Below are 16,454 nucleotides of genomic sequence, written 5' to 3'. Positions count from 1 at the left end.
TACTTGAGTGTCATGTTGACATTCAAGGGAGAGAAGTTAACTCCGCTTTGTAATATCCTTCATTCTGCCTAATGGTTCTGAATTTTGCCTGTTCCAGGACTACAAAATGCAGTGTGGATGGAAAGATCTGGATATAAGATTCTGATGAGCTTCTAAACCATATTTCTTGGATACTCCCTTTATACAGGCGTTTATCTGAAACTGTCCTGGCTGAAAATCTGATGTACTCCTTCCTGGCTAGGACTCTGCCATGGGCCTGAAGTCTTGACAAAGCCCCATTCACTTCAACATCCATTTGGAAATCTCTGGGAGTTAGATGCAATGTCCCTGTTACAGTAATTGGCTGGGGGAAGCAGATGGGGTGGGAAGGCAACCACTGGAGAGAAAACATTTTGCTGTACGTGCTGATAAAAATGAGGGAAAGTAATATCACTGCTATAGGAACAGAAATACAGGAACTTATACCACTAGTTAAGCAGCATAAGCTAAATTGTAATGCACGCTATGACCTTAATCCACTGTGATTGCTTGTCAGTGTTCTGGGATGCTACTGTACTTTTTCAAGAGTGGGGTTAGCAGAGAATATCTTTCTTAGCAGCTAAGGAGCAACTGCCTCCCTGAGTAGGTGCCTTCACAGCCATGGCCGGCTCAACCATTAGGCAAAGTGAGGTGATCACCTAAAACAACTGATTTGGGGTGTCATAAAAGGGCAGGACATGGTTAGTTATTGAATATATTATTATATTTTAATACAACAAGGGGGGAAGTACTAGTGGGATTTTCTGCCTCGGGTGCCAAAATATCTTAGCTGGCCTAGGATACCATGAAATTTGACTTGGGGGAGGGGTGTGTGAACCATTTGCTCTTCCACCTCAGGAAGCAAAATGTCTCGGCCTGCCGTTCCTTACAGCTGCAGTCCTGAAATCTTCTGATGTCTGCAAACTGTCTTATTTGGTGATCACTCGTAGCCAAGTAAGATGGTCGTCCATGAACACAGTCTTCACAGTGAGTCCGTAAGTGACTGTGGAGGCTAATTCTGGATCCACACATCCTTCCACAGTGGGGACATTGGTTTCCGGGTGGGAGTTGATCATGGTGAGGGTTTGCCAAGCGTGCCTTCCTCTTAGCACATTTCTCCCTTTTGTCCTGAGTTCATGCGTCTTCAAGTCCACAACACCTTTGGTAAAGGCTGTTCTCCAACTGGAGCACTCACAGGCCAATGTTTCCCAATTGTCGATGCTTATACCACATTTTTTTTAAAAAAAGATTTGCCTTGAGAGTCTTTAAACCTCTTTTGTTGACCACCAGCATTACAATGGCGGATAAGTCTTGTAGTACTTTAAGGAATGGGCTTCTTGGTCCATTCTTGGCTGTTGGATTCCTAGCATAAAGTGTACTGGTCTGTGGTCACACAGGGAGGCAATGACAGAGCAGAAGGACAGAACCCCCATAGTGCCCTGGCTTGTAATCGAAGGGGGCAGTAACTGTTAAACCTTTATCGCTTGTTCCGCAACACATTCACTGCTAGTCCCTCCAACCCATCCAACACTTTTGTCACAATTTAATTGGATTAGTACATACCCATCCACATCTTGGTAGTTCACATTCAGCCGTTTAGTTGATCCCAAGAGTTCTAGAGAAAAAGAACAGGAAATGTGTCATTTCAGGACACAGATGAATAATGGAATCGGGCTGAATACAGATTTTTCAATAAACATTCAGCAATGGCTGCAAATAGGAATCTGCTAGTCTCCGTTCTTTAGAGACATTGGGGAGAAGCTATCTGGCTGCAAGCAATGGCTGGTTCTGTCAGAAAATTGTCTGCACAAAATGTAAATATTATCAGAAAAGCCACTCCGAGGGCAGACACCCTTTGCCCAGTATCCTGTCTCTGGCAGTAGTTTGGAACTAGTGCATTAAAAGATGCATCCAAGAAGAGGACAGTGATTGATTTCTGTCATAAAGGCTGGATTTGCTGTAATATATGAAATGAGAGATTCTCAATGCAGTCTTTCTCCCCCTCCCTGTCTCTTTTTGCATACATTAACAAATTCCCTTGCTTTTTCAGATAGTCCCAGGAAGAGATCCATGGTCACCCTGCAAAAATAAGTTCAGCTTCCTAAGAGTGATGAGAACTCCTAGGCTCCTATGTCTGAATCTGTCTGCACACGGGAGAAGTTTCCTCTTGAACCATTCCATCTACTTGTAGAAGGAAGTGGACTGGTCCCTCTCCCAAAACCTTCAGACTAACCTTGCCGTGCACAGGACAGTGCCTGACCCATCCCTTCAGCCTCTTCTTCTTTCCAAATCCTTTAGCAATGCTTTCCATACACCCGTCTCCATGGGCACCAGCTTACTATTGGCTTCATTCTTATCTTCCCCTTTCCCCAGCATAGCTGCTGCCAAAACATCCCCATCTCCAGAATCTGTTCAGTGGTTTATTCTACATCCACAGAACCAGGAGGCAAAAGCCTCTATCCCCATTGCTGTTGGGCAATGGGTCAGTACCCTCAAGTCCAGTCTGGGAATGCTCCCATTTATAGTCTGGTGCCCAGAAAAGTGCAGCGCTGGGGCATTCTGCTTCCGCCTCCCTGCAACTTACCCACTGCCAGTGAAAAGCCTACGGACCAGATGGCTGGCATTTTTGCGCCATAGCCAGGGGACGGCGGGTCCAGAGGTTGTGAATGCAGCAATTGTATTTGTCTGACATTCTTTTCACCTTGCCCAAGCTCCAAATTTCTAGATAGTATGGGGTCTGAGGAAGTCTCCACAATGAAGAGAGACATTCTGCATTTCTAAACCCGGCTGAATCAGTTTAAGATTCCCTCTGCCTTAGAGTGAAGCCAATTTAATTCTTTTCTTCCACATAATAACGAGGTCATTTATTTGGGAATTCGGTTGCAGAGTAACAGGGAATCAACAACAAAAAGGACATTTGTGAACAAGCAGTATTACTAGTTTAACTTTGGGTGAGCCATTTATTTTTTATACATGTATATTTTTATCTTAAGAAACGAATTCAAAAGCATAGCTTCTTTTCATTTCTTGAATATGCACCCCCTTTTAGATGACTTTAAAAAATAAAAATAATGGTGGAAAGGTCCTGAATGAAGACGGGGGAAAGAAGATGCCCTCACTGCTGCTGTTCCTGTTGATCCAATAGCCACTGGCTAGCAATGATGTTTGTAATTAGTATCATGTGATATTATGCAGTTTATAAGGTAATTAATGAGCAACACTCTGATGTTAGACATGTGGGTCAAGACGATAGCAAAATACCCTGAATGTTCTGATGCTACATAATAACACAATTGTGTGTTGTTCTAAAAAAACAAGTTAGTTGTTTCAACTCGGTTCTAGCTTTAATTAGTCACTTTTACAGAGGATGCTCTGAAGGGTCTGCTGAGAATGAAGATCTATTCTGCAATGTACAGTGGTACCTCGGGTTAAGTACTTAATTCGTTCCAGAGGTCCGTTCTTAATCTGAAACTGTTCTTAACCTGAAGCACCACTTTAGCTAATGGGGCCTCCTGCTGCCGCCGCGCTGCTGGAGCACAATTTCTGTTCTCATCCTGAAACAAAGTTCTTAACCCGAGGTACTATTTCTGGGTTAGTGGAGTCTGTAACCTGAAGCGTATGTAACCTGAAGCGTATGTAACCCGAGGTACCACTGTACTGTGAAGATACATTGCACAGTATCTGGAATAATAGGCACTCTCTGATCCCCAGGACCTGCACCCTAGGCTACCAAGAATTTGTCAGTTTCGGCTACACCTTTGGGTTTCTAGCTGCGAATATAGCCTTTGGCTTTCATGACTCTTTTCCTTACTTCCCCAACTAAGTGGACACATTGACCCTGTTCCATATTACAAAAAGGTTTAAGGCATTAACTTCACACAGCAACAATCCTAAACAATCCTGAGTAACTGTGCATGGAATCAGTGCAAGTCTAGATGTCTGGATGTACATTGGAATCACTTTTCATGAAGACAGAGAATTATGATTGGCAAGAGGACTCTTCTCCAGCATTTCCTCAGCGACCATCCCAAGTTCCTGTGGTACTTTTCAGTTCAGTTTTATAGTCTCGTATTACCCACTGCTCTGTCCTGTTCCAGAAAGGACTCACTAGAAGCAAATGGAAGCCTGCTTGGACAGGTACAACAAACAAGGCTGTGAGGGGAAGAAAGAGAAGGGGATAGAGGGTGCCTGGGTGATAGCAGAAACTCCTCATAGGTGTGAAGGGGCTCTGGGGTTTCAACTAGTTACATCATAATGCAGTGGTACCTCAGGTTACAAACACCTCGGGTTACAAACACTTCGGGTTACAGACTCCGCTAACCCGGAAGCAGTACCTCAGATTAAGAACTTTGCCCCAGGATGAGAACAGAAATTGCACCGCCGCTGCCACCACACGGCGGCAGGAGGCCCCATTAGCTAAAGTGGTACCTCAAGTTAAGAATGGTTTCAGGTTAAGAACGGACCTTCAGGATGAATTAAGTTCGTAACCAGAGGTACCACTGTATGAGGTGGTAAACTCATAGTCCTGTAAACTAGTGTAAACGTCCTCAGGCACAGGACACAGAAGGCAATATTGTCTCTATGACTGGCAGGCAATTCATGAAGCTTCTGACTGACCAAGCCTTGAATATTAGGAGACTAGTCTTCTGATCTTGCTTGTTCATCTGAGCAAGTATATTTTACCTGCTGCTCTTACACAGCCAAGTTTCCTGTTATTTCAGCTTTCAGCTGCTGGCTTTCTGAGCTACAGAATGTACCTTTAAACTTTAAGGCTCACAGCCTAGGTTTGGATGCAGCCACCTATGTCCCCAGCCTCACCCTGAAGGTTTGTTATGATGTAGCTGCAACTCCTCTGTGGTACTGAAGTACAAGGAAGCTCCTGAGAACTGGGAAAGCAAACTGTTTCTGTGGTAATGGTAGGACCTAGAACTACTATATGCATTTATCTGACTTCTTGTCATAGCCAAACTGACTGGCAAATTCGTTGTTTAGAGACAGAATGGTGGACTAGCCTGACCTCTGGTCTGAGCCATCCAGATAGGCTGTTCTTATATCCCCAGCAACCAAAGTGAGCAAAATGAATAAGGGCACATCTGCATAATTCTCATTTTCAACACAACAGGAAGGTGGCTGCAAGATGTCTGTGTCCACAACTGGCTTCACAATCAGTGATAGGATGTCCCAGGAGAAATAGTGTACACCGTTTCCTGGATTGTTTCTTGCACGTCTGGTTGGCAGTGCACCAGAACACCAAATTAAGAATACAGAAAGCAGTGAGGCGCTACTAGCATCTCAGCCCAAGCCACTGAGTTAGTTCAAGCGGAGGTGAAGGGTATCAGGGTATGATAAAGGAAGGCCGGAGGCTCCCACAATTGTACCATCTGCAGCAAATGCCTCACCGCCCAGCTCCTCGTCGGTGCTTATGCAAGTTTCTGCTAAGAGCTTCCCAGGCTCGCTATTGTGGATTTGGTGTGATCTGCATCCAGATTTCTTCCAGCCCTTTGGAGTTCAGCTTCTTGTCAGGAGCTCTGCTCCGGTTGCCTGGAAGACGCTGGCTGGGAGAAAAAGATGCACTGCATATTGGGGGAGCTTCAGGACCCCCCACAGGAGAGATGAGGGAGTCTGAACAAGAGGTGGGCTCATTGACATATGCAAATACAGGCTGAAAAGAAAAACCAGCATCATTGTGGCCTTCCTTCAGCTAATCAAAATGTTTTGTAAATAGGTGTATTAATGCAAAACCAATTAAGGAGCTGATTGCACAAACGTGCGTGACAAACTCAGCTGACATTGTCAGCCTTGCGGAACAGAAACCGGGGAGGTCTAAACAGAATCGGAATAATTAGGCCTTTTAAGGACTTTTTCCATCTTCAAAGTGCTCTGCAATCATTCATATGCTTGAGATGTGACTGGGTAAAAGTGCCCTGTCCTTCCACAGCGGATCTGCTCCCTGGGGTTCCTTTTGAGATAAATGGGCATTTCCCCCCCCTTTCCTATTCATGCACATCCAAGGCATTGAAAAGAGAGATGCAGCTTATACTTTGCAATGCAACCCAAGTGGTAAATGCTGAGGTTTTATGTGGAGAAGGCTCATCTTTCATGTAAGCAACCTGGATTCTAATAAGCAGGCTTGCCGCTCTGCAGGATTCGCTCTAAGGATAAGCCGAGCGCAGGAGGAAAGCGTCATCATCTGAATTTCTGCTTAGCACCCAGTTGTCAAAGACATAAGAGCCTAGCTGGGGCGAAAAAAAGAGAGGCTTCCAGCAGAGTGACTCGGGTTGCTTGAGATCCCTTTTCATGTGCTTTTTCAGAGGAGGGTGACAACAGAGCAGCGACATTGGACTCCATTTCCCAACAGCCCCAATCAGCATGAGCAATAGTCAGGAATGATGGGAGATGTTGTAATCTAACATCTGGAGGGCCACAGGTCGTCCATCCCTGTGGTAGATAGAAGTGGCAGGGTTGCCCCAGCCAGACCTCACATTGATGCACTGGCTGGTTAAGTTGGGGGGAAAGGAAAGTAGATCGCCTAAGGCTGTGAGGACCCACAACAAAGGGAGTGGCAAAAGGCTGAAAGGCTACAGACAGCTTTCTTCATCGCTAACAGCAGCATGACATGCTATTATTCAACAGGCGCAGCTTTCACTAGCACGGAGCTGTGGGGGGAACGCTCTGCTTGTATAATTTCTGGGTGTCATTTAGATATTAAAGGCAGAGAGCCTCTGTTGGGAAAAACCAAGCAAATAAAGATGGCAACTATACACATCTGGGAGCATCCTAGGACTTTTCGGATCTTTCCTACTGGTTATTAGCTGCATGGAAACAAGGTCCAGCACAGGGGTCCGGCCTGTTACACCATCCCAAGAACACATAACTATATATGCCGTTAGCATTCTTGAAGGCTGTTGTAGTACTCGGTCATTTATATGCTTTCAGAAGGAGTTAACAGTGTGAGAAAAGGGCTGTTTGCATACGGGCCTAGAGTTTTTCTGGGAGCTTCCATCAAGGCTTTCAAAAATCCTTGATAAAACATGAATTAATGAGTGAAAATTTAAATCCCTCTCGGGAAGGGAAGGCACAGAACCTGCCCTCATTTTACTTATGGGTAAATTGGGACAGTGGGAGGGAGGGGGGAAGATGAAATGGTTTGTTCCAAATCTAAGAGAAAAAAGTCTAGCGCAGGGATCTGAGGACAGAACTCAGCTGCCATGACTCCAAGGACCTTATATAATGAGAGACAAGTGGGGGAAATTTTTGAATGGGGGTAGAGAGGAGGGAAGGATTTTTAAAAGAATGCAAACCATACAGTTTTATAAACAATGGTTTATATACTTACAGAAATAATAGTTATTGGGTAGAGTATTTGCAATCTAATTACTAGTAGCACCTGATGTTGATGTATTATAAAAAAATTATAAAATACATTTCTTCAGTATTTAAATAGCTTTATAATTTGATTTCTATTCTTGCACTAGTCCTGAGAGATCAGTTAACATGGAAATCAATGACTACATTCGCTACTGATGTGTCTCTCCACATATTTCACAAAAGGGTGACAAAAGGCAGAAGGGAAGAGGGGGCCCTGAACCTTTAATAGCTGTGTAGAACAGGAATTTTATCATGCTTACCTTCCATAAGTTACACCTGATGAAATTCTCTCTCCTTCTGCATATGACCACCCTAGTGAACACTCATATTTTGCCATAGGAATGGGAGCATGTCAGACACTGAGATCGTGTCTTTTCACTCAGCACAGCCATATCCTTTGACTAAAGACTTCGCATCCATTTCCACCAGATGAGCAGGGACTGGGTGGAACTCATGGAACAAAACAGGGGAACGATGGGGCTGAGCAGCCAGGAAATGCGGGTGGAGAGAACACACAGCAGTCTGTCAAAACTCTCAGACCCAGCATGTGCCTGGAAGCTTTGGAAACCGAAAACAAACAAACAGAACCCAGCTTCGTACAATAGGATCCAGGACAGATGGACAACTACAACTGTGAGGGGGCTTGCTGATTTAAAAATAACACTCCCTGCTGCCACTCCCTCTAATGCCTCTCTGTTAGCCCAGCTCAAAATGAAGTTTAAGGCTGCAATTCTGTGCGTGCTTGACCTTGGAGAAATTCCCACTGAGCTCAGTGGGGCTTGCTTCTGGTTAGGGACGCATAGGCTTGGCACTGCAAATATGTTACTAATGTGACTTTACTGAATCTACAAGGTGGTTTTCAGTCCCCAAATAATAAAGAACGACCACATATTTCAGGGGCAAGGCATCATGGTTCAAGGAAATATGATCAGACAAGTCTTTACACAACAAGATTGCAAGAGCTCCCTCTAGTGGCAGAAACGCCAAGCATTTGTGGTGTCTTTTTTTTAAACCCCCCCCCCCCATTTTTACCATGTATGTAACAGCAGAACACATCTGATTTCAAACTAAGGCATTACATGGTCTTTTTCACACCAAGCTGTGTACTAAATGCCCAATGATGCTGCGGTGTAAAAATTGTGAGACCTGTATTGGATATTTAAGGTTAATTTAATTCATTTCATATATTTACAAACTGCTTTGTTTTATTATTATTATTTATTAAATTTGTATACTGCCCTACATCTGTAAATCTCAGGGTGACTGACGACATAAGACTAAAACAGTCTCTAAGCAACAAATACTTATACAGCAAGCAGTGAAACTGAAAAGCGACTGTACAGTACTAGATAATATAAAGCTATAATGCAATGCAATGTAAAACAGTAAAATCCTCCCAAAACAAAAACATAGCACCACATCTTGAAAACCTTTTAAGAACCAGGAATCCCTTCTCTAACTACTACCCTGCTGCCAAGCACAACCTGAACACATATATGCATCCAGTATTTGAAACTCCCATTGTTCTAGGCACATTTTGCGACAAGGAATTTCATTAGCGCCAGCAGTTTCTGAGCTCTGGGCGCAGTACTGCACCTAACATTTCGGATTACAAGTGCAGAGTGGAAGGAAAGGAGGACCTTTTTCTGCCTCCCCACTTCCAGCTTCTCTCTGGAGACTGGAGAAGATGCCCTCTTAAGAATATTAGGGGGGTGGGTAGGGGAAGGACTAGACCGTGTGAAAAATGAACATAATTTTTTAGCTGCAGTTCATTCGTTTTCAGCTTTGTATTCTTGTTATTAAAAAAACATGCCTAGACATTTCATTGTTGTGCCCATAACCTAGGTTTAAGGTGCCATTCAACTCCTAGCTTTCATATCTCAGCTTCTAACACTGTATAAACATCATGCCCAAATACTCACCTTACTTCTACACTGATCATACTATATCTGCCAGTCATCCCACACCCCCTGAACCAAAAAAACTCCAATATATCCTGTGCAATCATCAACCATTAGGACCAATCACTCCATCCACTCTACTAAAATAACACTGGCAGACAATGCAAGAACACTGGGAGACAATGAAACCATTCACAAACAGAACCATGCAAAATATCAAAACAAGTTCCCTCCTATCAATCACACAAAATATACCAGCGATCTGGCTCTCATCCAAGTTGCTCTCTCTTTCCCACCCAAAACTCTTGTCCAAGGATGGGTAGAACTGGAAAAAGTGCTCCTTCCTCTTACCAAGGATAGCACTTAGGCATTTCAACTCACGCAAGAGGTGCCCCATAAAAAAAAATAAACAAGTCAGCTTGAAAGGTGGGGTTTACCAACAGATAGGCTTTATTAACAGAATGGACGGGATGGGGGCAAATGGTAGGTATCACTTCTATGCTGGGTAGGACAAGCTGAGCCTGTAAAAGATTCTCTCTTTTGCGATTAAAGGCACAGCTGCCCTGCTCTGTATCGGAGTTGGCAACCCTATGCTATGTCTGTTCCAAAAAAAACCAAGGCACAAGCTGTCCCTACAGGAGCAGAGCAAGGAGGTGGAGGAGTTCTAAGTTTACTTCTTCCAAGGCTTTATGGAAGCAGTGGGAGTTGAGTACAGAGAAGGGTTACGACCACACAGCTCTGGCATAGAGCCTAACATTTCTCAGATGCAAAGTCCAATCTATCCTGGTGTGGGGAAGATTTCTCCATTCAACTTTTGTTTTCTTGGATGACTCCATCCTTCCTGCGTGTGCATGCGGATGCATGCTGCCACCACACACACACACACACACACACACACACACACACACACACACACACACACGAGGCTAGTAACAGCCAACGTACAGCCCAGAGAGCATGGGCCAAGGCAGGAAAGTCCCCTTAAGGAGTAGGGTATGGTGGGGACCCAGTACATAATCACAAAAATCATAGAACTGGACAATTGAAAGGGACCGCAAGGATCATCTAGTCCAACCACCTGCAATGTAGGAATCTTTTGCCCAGCATAGGGCTGAAACCCACAACTCTGAGATTATGAGTCTCATGCTCAACTGACTAAGCTATTCAGCTTGTGGTGAGCTTTGGGCTTGGTCACCCACAATAAGCTTGGCAAACCTCTTCAGCAACTGTGTTTGGTGTAGCTATTTCAGAACATGCAGCAGGGGTCGGTTGAGATCTCAGATATGATGTGTAATGCACAATGAAATGGAGTTACTGGACAAGGAGAGCGAGGTTTGTCCGGCAGTCCAGCCTTCTGCTTCCCACAGTGGCCAAGGGAGATGCCTTTGGGAACTCCTAAGCAGGCCATGTTGTTTGTCCCCAACATCCTTGATTGGACATATAATGTCTCCGAACATGGAGGTGACCCGGAAACTGCAACTAATCCAGAATGCGGCAGCTAGACTGGTGACTGGGAGTGGCCACTGAGACCATATTACACCAGTCCTGAAAGACCTGCATTGGCTCCCAGTACGTTTCCAAGCACAATTCAAAATGTTGGTGCTGACCTTACAGCCCTAAACAACCTTGGCCCAATATACCTGAAGGAGCATCTCCACCCCCAACGTTCAGCCCAGACACTGAGGTCCAGTGGCAAGGGCCTTCTGGTGGTTCCCTCACTGCCAGAAGTGAGGTTACAGGGAACCAGGCAGAGGGCCTTCTCGGTAGTGGCGCTGGCCCTGTGGAATGCCCTCCCATCAGATGTCAACGAAATAAACAACTATTTGACTTTTAGAAGACATCTGAAGGCAGCCCTGTTGAGGGAAATTTTTAATGTTTGATGTTTTATTGTGTTTTTAATATTCTGTTGGGAACTGCCCAAAGTGGCTGGGGAAACCCAGCTAGATAGGCGAGGTATAAATATTGAATTATTATTATTATTATTATTATTATTATTATTATTATTATTATTATCATCATCATCATCATCATCATCATCATCATCATTATCATCATGCAGCAATCATAACTGCCACCACATCCTCCAAATTCCTTCATGATGTGTCATCTGTAATGGCCTAGTTGTAGTCCCCCTATTGATTCTTTCCCTGCTAGAGAGGCCAGGCTCACAAAAGGTATGAAAAAGAATTTCTGGGTCTCTCCATCCCCCCCCCCCCCCGCAGCACTGCGGGCATCTGTCTTTCATTGCTTTACAACAGATGAGGAGCCCAAGAAACTCCAAGGACGGTGATGTCATGGTCTGCAACAATAGCAAGGCTATGGAGCACAGCCCATGGTGGAGAGTCCAGCTCCCACTCTGCTCCATATACACAGGAATTTGTTTTTTCGGGGGTGTGTGTGGCTTCTTTCTTTCAAAACACTTAGGCAAGGGGTTTTTGTTCTTGCATTCTTTCAGCCAAAGGATTTAACTGGGATTGGCAGGGGAGGAAGATGAAGGGAGGTCTGTTTCTAAGCTTCAGGACTTCAGAATTCAATCTCAGCAGCGGGGTTATCTGCTACATGGATTCTGGTGCGATTCAGCAAATAAAAGAGTGCTGAGCTTGCTTTGGGAAAGCTGAAATCAAATCCCTGCTCGGTCCTGAACTCGCTGGGTGGTCTATCTCTGCCTCAGTGGCCCAATCTGTAAAATGGAAATCATGGCCTAACTGAGGGCGAACAAAATAAAATGTGTAGAGCTCAGTTGTATATTTAAAGAAAGCTCTATCAAAGATTGCAAATAATAGAGATGGAGTGGGTGTGAGTTAGGGAGAGAGAGAAGGGGGTGAGGAGGCGGTCAAGTGTCTGAAGGACAATTATTCTTGTGCAAATTCACATCCCCTCAAATGAGGGGGAAATGAGCTCTGAAGACTCTTCCCTCTGAATACCTTTTTTCACATACCATTCCATTCTACCCTGGAATTATATTAAATTTATACACCACTTTTCATCCAAGGAGCTGTTAGGCTGAGAGGCAGTGAAAGGCCCAAGGTCTCCATGGTTTGAATTCTGGCCTTCCAGAGCCTCGTCCGACATGCTAACCACACCACCATTCCTGTTGTCCACATCCTTCAGTGCTTATCTCAAACTCTATGCTGCAATGTTTGGCCCAGGACAAGAAGGCAGGATTGATATCACCCTCCCGGTGACCGCATCTGTCTAAAACCCGTCTGCTGTGTTGAACAGATTCCCACGGAGATATTTTGGATTGTGGGACAAAGAGCCACAATGTGGGCCTTGGGCTGTGCATGTCGTTCCCCTCAGACACTGCTATTTGAGAGGCGTGGCGCTGCCTTCTGAGACCACAAGGCCAGGCTGGCCTCTCACTGGGGAGCAGCTACAAAGCTTGAGGCTTGTGTTGTGTGTTCCGGCGAGTGACCCAGAGCGTTCTGTGATGTGGTCGGCTGACCTTTCCGAGAGACGTCACCCAGGCCTCAGCTGGTTGCCCTGAGGTCCCCAAAGCCAGTTATCCAGCTCTGTCTGAACCCTATCCAGATTCACTCTTGGTCAGAAAGCACCAGGCTCAAAGCCAAGGGGAGAGAGAAAAAAAATATATACATCCAAAGTACAGAAGCATAACAGGAATCCCAAACTGTCCAGAGCATCCACAATTGGAGGATGCTTCTAGCTTGCTATGACAAGTGATTCCTAGATTCACAGAGATGAGCCTTACACTGTAACCGTCAGATGGTAACATATGACAGGAGACAAGGGAAAATAGCAAAGGGGAAAGCAATCACGAGTGCTAAATACACGTGTGTGTGTGTGTGTGTGTGTGTGTGTGTGTGTGTGTGTGTGTGATTAAGGCTGACATTCTTAGGATTCTGAGAAAGCCACTGGATTCTACATCACAAGCCCAAACTCTGTAATTCTAAGCATCACTGCAGCCACATGGATGTGGGGGCCAGAAGGACAACTCCTTGCCAGGCACTGCGAGGGTGTTCTGCATTTTTTTCTCTTGGCACGAAGAGCACCCCCTGCTCTGCGTGCAGCTCTGCATATCTCATCGCCATCGTGTCCGTGCACCTTTCCCTCTCTTGTGTTTCTGGAGAGCTGCATTTGATCCTCTAAGCGGCTGCTGCGGCACTTTTGCAGTAGGTTATGTTTGTCCATCACTATGGAAGAGCCAGGTGTCAAGTGCCGCCAGCTATCAGCTGTGCGCAGGTGTTATCGTATTGGCAGTTGGGGTGTGCCCCTCTTCTGCCCATAGATTGCCAAGGGGAATCGGAGGCCAGCGTGCACTTTGCCCATGTTCCCAGGCTGAACTCTTGTTTACCTCCTCTCTCACAATATTGCACTGTTGCCAAAGGAGGGCATGTTTTTGCTTCACAGTTTGTGGCAGATAGGCAGGGCAAAATGGGCTGTCAGTTGGCTCTGTGCAGGCACGCTCGGCTCAGTGAGTCACATTCCACTCCTGCCAACTGCCCCAAAGGCTAACCTTGGCACTGCCCACACCCAGCACTTTTGAGGGGATGGAAGGAGCACAGACCCTTGTAGACTCTTAGGCCTCATCTGCACTATGCATTTAAAGCAGTACCATACCAGACTAAACAGTCATGGCTTCCCCCAAAGGATTCTGGGAGTCCTGTGGTTTGTTAAAGAATGCTGAGAGTTCCTAGGAGAGCCCTATGCCCCTCACATAACTACAGTTTTAGCAGAGGTTTCATGGTTAATCCCTCTTCATAGGAAACTGTGGTGGTTGTAACACTGTGAAGGGAACTGGGGTCTCCTAACAACTCTCCAAACTCTTTAGCAAACTGCATTTCCCAGGATTCTTTGAGGGGAGGCCTGAATGTTTACTGTGGTATGATACTGCTTTAAATGTGTAGTGCAGGTGGGGCCAGGGAGGGAGGAGGAAACAAAGTCTAGTAGATAGCAAAGTTCTTTTTTTTAAAATAGCAACTATCTGTTCCTCAGAGTTAAGGAGTTACAAACCCATCTACGCTGCTGAAACACTTGATCGCAAACCGAAGGGAATGTGCTTTTCTTAAGACACATTTGCAAAAGCTCCAAGTTCCCATTTCAATGCCACACCCCACACTTGCTGGCACCAAACAAATACCATTCTGTCCTGAGGAGGTACATTCTGATCTTGCCCTTCGGTTTCTCCCCCATTAACCAAGAGCAGTTTTGCTGGGGATAAGGAGTAAGCCATGGTCAAGCTCAACTTGGGCAAAAGGCTCTGCTATCTGGGGAGGCCTGCCTGTTGCTGGCATGCTGAGTTTTGAGGGATTTGGGAATAAACAGCCCCAGCCACGCTTCTGCCCTCTTAGAAAAACTCAGGCGGCTCCTTGCAGACATCAAGAGCCCCTGCCATTTCTGAAGACAGATTTATCAGGGTGGCTGGCAGGGTGAATCTGCCCACACTTGACTCATGGGAGGAGTTCTGATGGATTGAAAGTTACAAGGAATTCCAGATACAAACATGGCAGCTCTCCCAGGAGCGTAACAGCCATGCCGGGGGGGGGGGGCGGGGCGGACGGGACTTGGTATGAAGTTCTAAAGTGTGCCAGTGAGGACCATTCCTAGTTGAGGTACAAGCTTCTCCAACAGCTGCTGCTGCTTCTACTCTTTTATACTGGCCTGGAGGCAGAGTGTGAACATTTTCCCAACCCCCTGCAATCAGTATAGAATCCATTGCATGCTGCACACCCCATGAAAGCACTGCATGCCATAGCTAGAAAAGAATGCCCCTGGGTTCCACCCCACCATGGATTTTGTTTCCATCTAGGACAGCGGTTCACAACCTGTGGGTCCCCAGATGTTGTTGGACTACAACTCCCATCACCCCTGAGCTCTGGCCTTGCTAGCTAGGGGTGATGGGAGTTGTAGTTCAACAACATCTGGGGACCCACAGGTTGAGAAAGGCTGATCTAGGATTTCCTCTTCTGAGCAGGTTAGAGGGAACCTGTGGCTCTAGTACAGATGTTGTTGGACTGCATCTCCCATCAAGACCAGCCAACAGGGCCACAAACCAACAAATACCTGGAGGGCTGCAGGTTCCTCCATTCCTATTTTAAACCATACCTGGGGCTTGTGTATTCCCTCCTCTTTCAATTTATTCGCCTGCTCTCCAGCCTGGGATGATAGTGAGCAGAACATCGGTTCTGCTGGTGCAACATTGATGCTGCTGGTGCAACACGTCCTGTTTGGAATGGTTCCCAACCATGCATGTTTGATACATGCTTCTAAACACAACAGGAAAAGGCTGCAGACAGAGGCAGGCGGCATTTCTCCAGCATTCCTGCAACTTGGGGTGTTACAAGTGGGTGCCTGAAAAACTGAAAATCTTAAGTTTGTTATTTTTACATCAAAAGAAGCAAGCTAGTGCACAACTTAAACCACACAGGCAGGACTGCAGATACAGGAGTCTGCAGGGTTGGCCCTAGATTGGTCCCCACACCTAATTGAGCATGTGCATGGATGCCTTGCTTTCTAAAACTGTTGGGTCCTGATAGTGCAGCCACAGTGTCAGTGTCCCACGGTGATGCCAACTATCTTGCTCCCTAAACATCTAGCCCAGCCATTGGAAACCTGGCACACATATACGTAGATGCAGGTATGTATTTTCTCAATGATGCTCATGGGGTCTGAACTGTCAGGGACTGACCAGGAACAAGACCTTGGGGCTGTAGTGGATAGCTCAGTAAAGATGCTGATCCAGTGTGTGGCAGCTGTGAATAAGGCCAGTGCCAGACCAGGCACCATGGGGAATGGATTGGAAATAAAACTCAATTCCTTTATGCTTCAAATGTCTGGTATAAAGCTCTATTTTCTAAGTTAGATGGGTTCCAAGCTAAGTTCCTTCGGTTCCTACTTCAGGTCCCAAACTGTATCCTTAATTCAATTTTTTGTTGGAAACAAGTGAATGCCCACTCAATGCAAGTGAATGGAGATTAAAGCGTGGTGGGCTACCTTGAAATACTGGCTAAAGATCTCAGTATTTGGCCTGGGAAAGGGATTACTTTTACATCTAACCAATCAGGAGTGTATCAGCACATGGTTGAAAACTATGGCCCGAAAAGCCTCCTCGATTGGTCTTTCACCATCCTTTTTACACCATCTGGATATTGCCCTTAAATCCCTGAGGCAGAGGTTATGGGATATCTCACACAGCTCTAGATCTTATGT

At 45.6% G+C, this 16,454-nt stretch overlaps 1 protein-coding gene and 1 long non-coding RNA gene across 7 annotated transcripts in view; one reads left to right on the top strand and one right to left on the bottom strand.

Annotated features, from left to right (window-relative positions):
• Positions 1-16,454, bottom strand: part of CASKIN2 (CASK interacting protein 2) — a 100,087-nt gene that overhangs the window by 34,237 nt on the left and 49,396 nt on the right. For 5 of the 6 annotated variants that reach the window (XM_081185076.1, XM_081185074.1, XM_081185075.1 and 2 more), the window contains exon 3: positions 1,582-1,633. In XM_081185076.1, the coding sequence (XP_081041202.1) occupies positions 1,582-1,633 (52 nt within the window). Of the gene's footprint in view, positions 1-1,581; positions 1,634-2,251; positions 2,418-16,454 lie in introns of those variants that run through there. The other variant, XM_081185079.1, reaches the window with a different exon arrangement.
• LOC308582200 lies at positions 2,625-8,555 on the top strand. Its single transcript, XR_014005550.1, has 3 exons — positions 2,625-2,969; positions 3,068-3,221; positions 5,141-8,555. It is a non-coding gene; the product is annotated as an uncharacterized lncRNA (long non-coding RNA).

Source organism: Podarcis bocagei (assembly GCF_964188305.1).
Source record: "Podarcis bocagei genome assembly, chromosome: 2".
Taxonomy (NCBI): Eukaryota; Metazoa; Chordata; class Lepidosauria; order Squamata; family Lacertidae; genus Podarcis; species Podarcis bocagei.
This window is presented reverse-complemented; position numbering and strand designations above follow the sequence as displayed.